General features: G+C 37.5%; 1 protein-coding gene across 1 annotated transcript; it reads right to left on the bottom strand.

The window, feature by feature from the left end:
* Nucleotides 1–3183: 3183 nt before the first annotated feature.
* LOC121418681 (uncharacterized protein C2orf73 homolog) lies at nucleotides 3184–6449 on the bottom strand. The gene is made up of 4 exons (XM_041612663.1): nucleotides 6252–6449; nucleotides 5022–5425; nucleotides 4464–4576; nucleotides 3184–3878 (listed from the first exon to the last, which is right to left on the bottom strand). Exons 1-4 carry the CDS (start codon nucleotides 6311–6313, stop codon nucleotides 3573–3575), a joined length of 885 nt encoding a protein of 294 aa, XP_041468597.1. The 5' UTR covers nucleotides 6314–6449; the 3' UTR covers nucleotides 3184–3572.
* Nucleotides 6450–12527: the final 6078 nt, after the last annotated feature.

The raw sequence follows: 12527 nt of genomic DNA, 5'->3' as shown, positions 1-12527 counted from the left end.
AAGAACAAATATTAAAAATAAAAACAATAAAATCCGAATATTATGTAAACATTAATGCACTTGACTTTTCTTTATAATTATTGTACAAGCCATGGCGCCTAAACCTTACTGTCAGGAGTCTGCAAACGTATGTAGCATGTCCCTCTAATAGAGGCCTAAATCAATATTCAAGTGCAAGTATTCTATAAAGATCTGTCTCGATTCATTGATATGAATTTATAGTCTAAAAGCATGGCAATCCAGTCCATTCTACTTACGCAGTATTACGTTTACACTCAGAACTCATGCCTTTATTTTGAAACCAGCATTGCTCTTGTATTCCTCCCCCTCTTGCACTTTCATGTTTGTTAGGAAATATCCCCCTCCCCCGCAAATATGCATGCATTCAGCCCCTAAACTGCCTCCGAATATTTTTAGCAGAGCTCTCCCCATCCCCCCAAAATGGCTACTTAGACGCCCCCTCCTCAATCCAGAATCGCTTTCGCCGCGCTTTTTTGGATGTAGTTGAGGTATATAAAAGAGCAAATATGGAAATTTAGAGACATAGGATTTTCATTTTAAAATTGTGATACAATCCGCCAGATCTTTTTTTGGTTGCAACTGTTATTCATTTTGTTAACTCACTTATGGTGGAACGAGGCATCATAGTGAGCTAGATTATATCGGTAAAAATCTAAGCTTTAAAATGATATGTCATTTCCTAATCATTATCTGTGATAAGTTATAATGAAGTATCAATAATTTTCAGTTATATAAATAAATTTTTTTCTGAGACGCATTGTAGAATAACTAGATTATGACTATGATAAAAGCCTAGTGCCAATTCATTGGTTTTGGTTATTTCAACCAACTGAATTGTGGTTATTCAAATATAATTAATATACTGACATAGCACCAGTCCAAGGTATTCAGCGCAGAACAGATTACGTAACGTTTTTTCTAAGTAACTGTGTTTCATTACATCCTATACGTTCTTGTGTTTTTTCAGCTCAATGTAGTCAACTTATTTTACGGTTAGACTGCCCTCTACGGTCATACTGAACTCCGCTTGTTCCCAAAGTCTTCTCCAACAAAAAGTGGATTTTAAGGAAACAAGCATAATGCTGAAAATTTCATCAAAATCCTATATCAAGTAAAAAAAAATTACTAATTTTTAAAGCTTAACTCTTTTTCAAAGCATCATCATTATCATCACCACCACCATCATCATCACTGTCATCATCATCATCGTCGTTGTCATCATTACCCACGGGGGGGGGGTGTTCAGCCCCCGCACTTTTTTTCCAAAACCACATACATGTACAAAAATGTAAAAATAACCATCCGATTGTGATTTTTTGCATGGTCAGCACTCCATTTCAAAAACATTCCGAGGCCCCTGTTACCATCATCATAATCTTATCAATATGACCACCAATAACAATAATCATCACTTTGTGAGATCTAACTATAATTCAGATGTAAAGATTAATGCAAATAATAATACTTTGAATATAAATTTATTTCAACAGCAACAAAATCAAATTTATATGCACTATATAATCAACATTAACACAAATGTACAACACTACATGCTCTTAATTTTGCATAGTTGTATCAGTAATACGAGCTGAGAAGACTACAGAGTACTGAACTTCACTTTTTGAAAAAATACAACAACACAAAAACAATAACTTTCAGCCAATGGACGGAATCCTCATATCAATGCAATAGACACAAAACACAATATTCTTTATAGTGCATGTCCATCATATTACTGGCAAGAATGAAAGTAGTCAAATATTGACAATAGTTCTTCTTCAGTTTTTCCACATGTTAAATATTTAAAAAAAAATTGACAACCTAAAAAAGGTTACATTCCCTTGAAAGACTGTTAATTGATTTAAATAATTATTTGAACAGTACCAAGGATCCAAGATAATATGGCAGGGGGAAAAACACAAATTCTCCCCAGAAGTGATATCACTACAGGCAAATTTGCTGTACTATGTCAATGCATACCTCCAAAGACTCCAATGTAAGATGTACATGTATGATTATCAGGGTTTTTTTTTTCTTGTGTGGGGAGGGGGGGGGGGGGGGGGAGGTCACCTGTATGTTCTCCGTCCATTTGGATCCACTGCTTTCTTACAACAAATCAATAATACAATCCCTTTAACAAGTCTTAAATATGAAATCTTAAATGTCCAATTAAAAATTTGGCAAGATAAAATTTTCCCTCTCCATGTAAAGTACAATGTTCTAGTTTACATTGCATTTGTTTTCCCATTACTTCCGTTGTGCAAAATCACATTGCACATGATACCTTAGTAAAAAGTACATGTAAATCTACATTATTCCTTGATTTCACTTTCCCAGTAAACAATTATTATCTTTCTTATCATTTGGGGGGGGGGGTCTTTTTCTTGCAAGTTTTCATGAAACAATTGGACATTAGGCACACAAAAATTGCCAATATATAAATGATGAAATAAGCAAAACTTCAAAATTAGAATATACAAAATATAATGAAAGGCTTGTACATGTAAACATAGGTTAATAACCTCACCTCTCCATAACTAGATAATTGATTCATGAATCAATTTAGAGATGATTTGATTAAAAAATAGAATACTAGATATCAACATTTGCAAATTGATGTTTGAAATTTTTGCAATTGACTTTACTCAAACAGTTCGAATAGATCAGTCACAAATTAGTGACTGGTGTCCTCATTGTTGTGATATATGAAATCAAATAAAAAGGAAAATAATCAAATAATATTAACAATGTCATCTTGTTATCAATAAAGCATTTACAAAATATAATCTAATAACTTGGACTATCATTAGCATGGTTATAAATTCCAGTCAGTCTAGCCATTGTGAGGCACTATCAATGCTGGGGAAAATATCATGAATTATGATGATTTAGAAAAAGAAAGTGGCTTTTCAGAATGAGGAAACGTAAAAATGTATTTTTCTAATATTTCAATTACTAATGGATTTTATAGCCTCCCAATAATCTTCAGAGATGAACTTCACTCTACTTTTGTGCAATAAGTGTCCCTATAAGTTTAAAGTCCAGCTTTAAACAAACAATATGACAGTTCAAAATTGATGAGTACATGTTGGCCAAACAATTGGCTATTCAATGTAATCCAATTGATATCAAAAAGTTACTTTGATCAGATACATGTAGGTTACTGTTCATCAGCTGCCTGCAGCTGCTTTAGACTTCAACATTTCCAGTAGGACCCAGTGCTGAACTGTCATGACTAAACTTATGGCACTGGTGACTTAAAAATTGTTCACATCTGTTTTTTTCCCCTTTATTTATACATCTTTGGTAACTCCTAATGAATGACAACTTGTCGATCTCAGGGTGGATCATGAATCAATGCCAAAGACTTAAATTGACTGAAGCAAGATGAAAAATAATATCCTTTACCTTAAAGATAGTAAAGGCAAATGCTATCTATCAGCACAATAATTGAGAAAAAATGGAATTTTGGAAGTCTGATCTGAATCAAGAACACACCACCAAAGGAAGCACCATTAAACTCCATAGGACATATAAAGCAGTTCACCATCCTACATTCCAATTGGAGGGAGAGTTGGCACTGTATCATGTCTGAGTCCGGCACTGGGAACATCAGTCGGCACAATCTTTCCCTCTTGCTTTCCCCCGATCTTCCCAGCGATGGGCTTCAGGGGTCGGTATTGACCGGGGAACTGCGCCTCCCGGACGGCTCGGTTGGACTCGTGGGTGAGGTCGTGCATCATGATGTTGCGCATACCCTCGCTGCCCCGCCCTGGGAGTCTTGGTCTTGAGGGGACATCCTTGGTGTCTGGTTGTGAGGTGGGGTGGAAGACGTCCCATACAAAGTTTCCATGGAGCTGAGAACATAGAAGAAAACAAGGGGAATAAACATCTTGAGTACTTAATTGTCCACTTCTTGTGATTAATAGAGGAACTGTCCACTTTATGCAGCATAATTATACCAAATGGTGTTTAGTGCACATTGGCGATTAAAATCAATATATAATTATGTTCAATCATTGACACATTCATATGTACATTGATGCTCTCTACAACAATTTTTTCATGCAGAAATACATGTACACAAGAATTTTTTTTTGCGGGGTGGAGTTGGATCAGTGACGTAAAATACAACTACAAGCTATTGCTGTGAAACTTGGGAGAAAACAAATCTTTCCATCTGAATGATTTTTGATTCCTCATATCATATTTATGAAAACTGCAGAAAAAAAGGTAAATGCATATTACACGCCCCTTGACCATTAGTCATTAATTCATATAGCCTTGAAAAAAGAACTTACTATCTTCTAGCCCTGAAAATGTGATGTGTTATGTTTACAGAGAAGCTTTTAAATTCCCATTCTTTAGGACAAACACACTACAAGTACTGCCTGTCTGTTCCTATCATTGCATTTTATCAGATTATCCTTTACTTTACATACCTTGCCCCTTTGCTGTAGGTTGTTTGTTTTACGGCTGTCATAACCATGCTGATATGAGATTCGCTCCATCAGAAGTCTAGGTCCGGTCGGGTTTGCTAATTGTGTTACAGGAACTGGAATAGGAAAAAAAAATCATTAATTCGTTACCAAAGATTATGAAATAAAGAAGCCAACAGAGTATCATTTGTTATTTTGTTGCAGTTATTTATATTGTAGATAATTGTCTCATTAAATGTTCAGACTCTGAGGAAATTTCTGTTGACCCATCTCCAGTCAAATTAGTAGGTACATGTACATGTAAACTAAAAACTTTCTGTAACTTAAAGTTATTATACTATGGATAGAAATTTGCCAGAAATTGTGCTCAACAGGCTATTGCATAATACAGCAGAACTTGGAGAGATGAGGATTGCGGGTTCCTGTGCAGGTTAACGGCATATTGGTTTCGGGGGTGGGGGGGGGGGGACACCGGACAAGGAAAACGACACAAGTTAGGGCATTCCCCTCGGATGAAATACGTAAAGTTAAAAGTGGTAAGACTATTAGCCTTTGACTCACCTGGTCCTTGTGCAGGCATGGTGTGCGGGTTACTACCGTGTCTCGTTTGTCCCTTAGGTCTATCCTTATACGTCTTGTAATCACTCCTGCTTATGGTGTCCTTGGTGTAAACTGGGTTCTTATTGGTGTTTGGGTTCTCCCTGGAAGGCCACCAGTGAGCATCGTTGGGGTTGACCTTCGTCTTGACATCACAGATGGGGTCATGAAGCGTCGCACAGTCCTGGATGAGAAAGCCCACACCCTCAGGGTGGGGTTTGTTGTGCCTGGTGGCCGAACTTAACCTTGGTTGGGGTTGGGAAGGATGCTTCTCTCCCTTGAATGTCCTGGCATAGTGAGAGCCGTTGTACATGCCACGTGTGTTCTTCTCATCGTAGTTTCCAAAGACTCTGTTTGTGGAGTTTAGGCTGTAAAATTAGAGATGGAGTGAGGATTAAGGACTTGATAAGATCTAGATTTACATGAACCTTATGATTTAATATTTTCCCTGTAGAGTTTGATAAACTTAATAAAAATTAAGAAAGATCGAAATGAACACTTGCTTGACACATGACAGACTCTGTAAAATTCAGACAAATGACTTAAGATTGTGTCACCTGTTATACTCCAGTAAATTGATTTCATCTCATGGAAAGAACAAACATATTTAGGTTGGTTAACCTACTATAATGTTAGCACTAATAAAATGTACATGTACACTATGAAGGGGGGCATATCTGCACACCTAAAAATTTAATTCAAATTTAAACATGAATTTTTTATATTAAACAAAAAAATAAATGTTTCTTATATTCTTATGAGTAAGTGTACCAAAAATCTCATAAAAAATTTGAAAGAAATATTTTTATTTTCATGTAGATCTAGATTGTAAATACTCTTTCATTTCCAGATTGAACCAAAAAAATAGTGCCCCACAATCCCCAGCACAGGCGCAGGCCACTCCACTCCTTCAATGAACAAGGTTATGTACCGGTATTTACTTTACTAGTTTAAACACAAGATTTCGAAAGAAAATGTTGTTTTTTGAGGCTGTCACATGAAATGCGTAAAATTCAATATTTTGTCCACCATTTTGAGACAGTAGGTCTCGTCTGAGTAGTATGCATATTGACATGTTTACCACACATATTGGCCTGCTTGGTTTCCTGACTAACTTTACTCAAGCTCAAGTCTCAACTTCCGCGGGTTTTTTTTAGTCTAAAGAAAACTCTTTCTATTTTTTTCTAAACTTACCCTTGCGGTGGTGCCTTCTCTGCTCTCGCTTTCGTCTGCATCGGTGGCATGTAGGTTGTCATGATTTCCAGTGAATTTCAAATGGATATCAGATAATAATGCAGCTACCAAATTTGCCTCAGTCTGTAACGAGTTCCGTACCAGTGCAAGTGATCTCAAGCCTCATTCAACTAACGGGTTATACACCGAGCGCTGCATATGCGTTGACTACCGGGATGCACTCCGTTGACTACCGCTTCTGACGTGGGTCGTGCATTCACTGTCGCCAGGCGATTGTCAACAATGCATCAATCGATACGGTCTTTGTACAAGTCGCTATTTGTTTCGCTCTGTGCCTTAAACCCCGATAATAACTCTCAAGTACCAAAAAGTAAATGAGGAAAATGCTCTGAAAGGATTATTGGAAAGTAATTTAGAATCTATAGTTAAATAATGGATCTCAACAAGACAAATAACACCACAAAAACATTTTGTTTAATGATTCATGAAGACAGGCTTCTGCCAAGGCTACGGAAACTCCGGGTTATCTTCGGGTTAAATTTGTCATGCACTGTAAAAAATGAAGTGCTAATTGAGCACTTAAAGTGCTTATAGCGACTGCACTACGAGTGCCCGGGGGGGGGGGCACTCGACCAAAAAGTGGTGGGGGTGTGCCGCGGGCGAGACAAAAAACGGGGGCCTTGGAGCGGGCTTATTGCAAAACGGAGGGTCCTCGGAACGGGCTTCGGAACGACAAATGTTTGTGAAAACGGGGGTCCTTGGAACGGATCGCCAGCGAGTGAGTGCGTATGCATCCCTATGGAACGGTCATGCGTGCATGATGCAGCTAGCGCGGCCTCCGCCGGGGGAGCTCTGCGGCCACTTTTCACCAAATTGCAGCTCATTCAATGCGATCGGAGCGGCGTAACGAAAAATATGCGAAGCTTCGGAGCGGATTTCTCTCTTCTTTTTTCTCGATAAGAAGAAAATGCTATGCATGCTTTGGAGCGGCTTTCTTTGTTCTTTTTCTCAACAAGGCAAAAATGCTATGCCTTGGAACGGAAATTTGAGTGTGAAAATGGGGGTCCCCTCCGCGGCACATACCCACTATGCATTATATACTGAGTGCCCCCCCCCCCCGGGTACAAGTGCTGATTTTCCAGTTCGAATAAGTGGTAAAAGTATATATTTCCAACTTCAAGTGTTCAATTGATTCTCGATTACTTTCTTTTTACTTCAAGGGATTTCATAAAACTCAGTGCGTTGAATGAATTTCTATTCAAGATTAAGTTAGAGGACTCGTCAACTAAAATTTTTTTATATTTTTGTGATAAAGAAAATAGACGGTGATACATTGTTTTTGTGATTGTGAATTTGTAGTCAGATTGTGGCACGAGCTTTTGCAAATTATCCCTGCTTGAAAGAAGACTCCAATTTTATCTTAAATAGCTTTGAAAAAATGTTTGGAGTTCCATCTCTTTCTGACTTACTTAATTTTATCTCTCAAGTCTTTCATTTATACCGCTGTAAATTTCAAAACATAAAGCCAACCTTATAAGGCATGGGAAAACAAGGGGAAATAAGAGTATTATCTGGCTAAAAAGAAAGGAAAACTCCATATCCATTTTAAGAAATGGAAATTTGACTTATAAACCATTTTGAATCGTGTTACAAGTTAGGCAATAAACCGGCCTTAAAGTTTGATTCTTATATTTATTTGTCGAATTATTCTTAAATTCATAATCATCCATCGAGATATATTCTATTTTGTATTATTAGGTTACTGTAGTATATTTATCTACTGTATATTGAAATGTGTATTGTGAAATGGTAGATTCTTAACTCACTGTTCACCTTACACAAAGTTGTATACCGCCACCAACCTACAAATTGTGACCTCGGTAATACACGCCTGTTGAAGATAATCGTTCAGCGTCAAAAGAGTTCAAGTCCATTTATTTCTCATGAGCAAGAGTAGATAGAAATAGCTAAAAATCAATAATGTGTAACAATCTACATAAAGTTAATTAAACAAAGTTCAAAATGTTATTGCTCAAAAGGGGAGAAACCTCGCGGGGAGGGGGGGGGGAGACCCATAACAAATATGGGAGTACTACCGAACGAGGAGAGATCATGCTGGACACGCTTGTCCTGGCTAACTGGCTATAACGGAACCCTTCTGTGAAAGCTGATGCATCAATGGCACTGGATGTGATGTGATACATTAGAATTGACCGTATTCCATTCATGTTGTTCAAAATAACAGCCAGGGGGGGGGCGCTCAGTATATATAATGCATTGGAAATAAGCCATCTCGGCTTTCATGGGCAATCCTGTCAAGGTATTCACTACTGTTCATATTTTCTTGTACTTGTTCATAGTTACCTGACAAATAAAATCAATCAATCAATGTGCCACGGAGGGGATCCCCATTTTACACTCATATTTCCGTTCAAGGCATAGCATTTTTGTCTTATTGAGAAAAAGAACCTGAAAGAAAGCCGCTCCATAGCATTTTCTTCTTATCGAGAAAAAAAGAAGAAAGAAATCCGCTCCACAGCTTCGCATATTTTTCGTTACGCCGTTCCCGCCGATGGCATTGATCCGCTACAATGAGCTGCAATTTTGGTGAAAAGCGGCCGCAGATCGCTGTCCGACCATCGCCTCTGCGCGAGCGCACCCGGCGGCCGTGCTAGCTGCATCATACACGCATATCCGTTCCGTAGCGATGCATACGCACTCACAGGCTGGCGATCCGTTCCAAGGACCCCCGTTTTCACAAACATTTGTAGTTCCGAAACCCGGCCGTTCCGAGGACCCTCCTTTTTACAATAAGCCCACTCCAAGGCCCCCGTTTTTTGTCTCGCCCGCGGCACACCCCCACCACTTTTTTGGTCGAGTGCCCCCCCCCCCGGAATAACAGACATTTAGAAAAGGCTCTTGTAAATATTTGTAGTATTTTTTAAGTCAAATTGGAGGGGTGAGATACTGTGGACTCACTATTAAACACTGTACAGGTTTTTTTTATGTGTACGCAACAGCGAATGCAGAGATTGGACGTGTATACAATCCAACATTGATATTTACATCATGCTTTTGCACAAACGTAATCAATATAATACAGACAATCATCAAATCCTTAGCAATAAAGCCAATTGAGATTGGATGCAATCGGAGTCTGACCGAAAAACATATATCTCGACACAGCTGCACCGTGCTTTCAAAATTGAATAAGAAAAGAAATGAATAAAAAAGGCAAATATCTCGAAATTCATAACTGTCCAAATGTCATCTTTATCTGAGGATGAGATAGAAGAGAACATTATTTAGGACATGGAAAGGGGGGGGGAAAAAAAATACGTTTCTTCAGCACAATTGATTTAGATGTCCTGAGAAAATAAAATCTTTCAATATTACATGTATAATTATTACACGGTAGACATATATATTGGGACGATACTAAAATGAATGAAAAGGCAACAAAAGCAATGTAGGCCTATGCAAAATCATGAAAGTAATGATAAAATTTTAGGATAACGTTTCCACCTGCGCATATTTTGATGAATTGAATGTTTCGCACAATGGTCACTTAATACAACTGAAATGAATGAAGCGAGAGAAATTGAAATAATTTGTAATGAAATTTTATTCACGCTCATCAAACTCTTCTTATTAAGAATGCTGAAACATGGTTGGAACCCGATCAGAATAAAACGTATAGATTAAAGATCATCATGATTAATAATCTACCAAATCTTGAATGTTATGAAGGAATAAACTCTCCACGAAAATAGACAAATTACGTATTGACATAACCAACGCGATCCAAATGGAAAACATTGCCCAAATTGAATGCCCACATTATTTTTAAGGCTGTGGTGCACTGGATGCACCCTCCGGCTGAGGCAGAGGAGTTCCGACACTGGCAAACAAATCGACGTACACACCTTCTGCTTTCAAGAGCTGATTTTCCAAACTTTAGTTCCACCCCCCCCCTTCCCAAGATGTGCACCTTCCCATGATCAAATCAGTCTACGCCCTTGCATTTTATACCGAACTTACTTCTGATTATACGCCCATGGTTATTGACTTGTCATGAAATGCGGCCCCCATATATGATATCAAATGTTTTATTCTTCCAGGTGCATTTAAGACATAGAGAATAGGTTTCAGCAAAAATGCTTCTTTATTAAGGTCGGCTTTCAATTTTGCTTTGGATATCAAGAGCGAAACATCTGCACAGATTGAATTTACCAAACAACCCAAGATTTTATGTCTCTGTTGTTTTGCCTGTTGCGAAGATGAAACAGTAACTTTCAGGTTACACCAAAATGTAGTGATGATATTGAAAAAGACATGAGATATGTATGGCTTTCATTTCGAAAGCGAAAACGAGGGTTAACTGAAATGTAAGGCCCTTTTTTACTTCAATTTGTTACAGTTTTAAAAATATGATGAGAAATATGAAAGAGAAGAACCAGGACCATGAGGACCAGGAAGTAAATGAAAAAAAAAATAGCATGAGGATGACAAGGGGAGACGTGAGCGAGTGAAAATATGCACGATCGGCATATGGACATGCAAAAGATATCTTTTCAAGAATGGGGGGGGGGGGGGTAAGTAAACCGATTTCGAAAAAAATTATTGATCGCAAAGGCATTCAATTCATTATTTAAAAATTTAATATGACGGGCGCACGTTTTGCGAAGACTGTATATGGCAAAGGAACATAGAGGTTTTAACACTTTTTTGGGGAGGGGTGCTGTGGGAGGGGTCGGACCCCCGCTGCGTACGACCCTGGGATTGCTCAATAATACAGTAAGAAATAGGCCTCTTATTGTGCAGTTGCACTCACATAAAACTTGTATTGAAATACTAAATAAAATTTGACCAACAAATTATCTAATTTCTTTGATATGCAGCAAAGATGGATTGAGGGTGAACCACACAGAGGATAAAAGAGAAACAAAACCTTTTCAATCATTTTTTTTTACTTTAATACAAAAAAAAGATGCATTACAAAGACCACCTTTTTTTCTCTGAATCAATGAATTGGCTTTCTTTTTGTTCCGCGCTAGATAGCCCTCGATGGAAGAGCGGGGGAGGGAATGATATTTTCCTTTAAATTTCCAATAGCATTATTTGTAATGTAAAAAAATTACTCTTCTCACTAATTCAAACGTAGATTTCAACCTTCACATATAATACAGATACATTTATATCTTTGCTTGCTCAATTATGAAAACGACGATAGTTCTGTTTGCAACCACATCGAGTAAATTAACCTTCACCAAATTTTCCCTTTTTCTGATTACAACTATTAATAAACTACATTTTTTTAGTGCCGAAATAGAAGAGTTTGGATGGAAAAGTGAATCGAGATCACATGGTAATATGTCTAGCCATAAGAAGCGGGGGGGGGGGGGGTGGAACAGAGGAGACAGTTGTTGCTTCCTACCCCAAAAAAATTAAATCTCCATATTTCTACAATAAAAAAACGCACCAAATGTACTCGCCGAAATTTTCACTTTTAATCTCCAACAAATGTAAATAAATAAAGTCTCAATGAATAAATAGCTAGAAACCATCACTCCCTCATTTTAAATACCTTCTTGAACATTGCTTTTTTCTTCATATTATTGCCCCCTTGAAAGAAATTCTGCGTACAGCCATACAGGGATTTATCTAGCATCTGTCCATCTATGAAGGAGTCTTTGCAGTCAGCTATTTTGTTCAAACGTTTTTGTTTGTCTATGGTAATCAGATACAGAATGATTTGTGCTACAATTCAGACATTGCGATCTTGTTTATGAAAGTAAATAACAGGCTTTAACTAAACGAAAATGCAATGCACAAGAAGAATATGCGAGGATTAGCTTAATCTAATAATTCATTCCCGTTAAACTGTGCTAACGGTGTTTAAAAATAAGTCATACTACTGCTCGCTTAGATGGTCACATTATTCAAAATTGTTGATCCATTTTTATTAGAAAGTAGTCTGTCCTTCTGAAGTCCTTGATGCTGTTTCGTACAGTGTTTTGTTCATCAAGGCATATCAAGTTATTTAGTGGGCAAATGTATGGCTGATAATCCTAAAAAGTCGTATTCTGTTCAAAAAAAAAGAAAGAAGAAAAAGAGAGAGAGAGAAGGGGGGGGGGAGATACCTTTGAAGTCTTCAAGGATATTTTCAACGAAAAATACAGTACTTTTCTAGGAACATTATTTTCTAGACTGACTATCTTTTTTTCATTTAACTATTTCAAATAAGAACAACAAGATTTAAAGAGAGTCTGTTGC

The sequence above is a fragment of the Lytechinus variegatus genome, chromosome 7 (assembly GCF_018143015.1).
Source record: "Lytechinus variegatus isolate NC3 chromosome 7, Lvar_3.0, whole genome shotgun sequence".
In the NCBI taxonomy this organism is placed as follows: Eukaryota; Metazoa; Echinodermata; class Echinoidea; order Temnopleuroida; family Toxopneustidae; genus Lytechinus; species Lytechinus variegatus.
The sequence above is the reverse complement of the archived record's forward strand: the minus strand, read 5'-3'. Positions and strand labels throughout refer to the sequence as shown.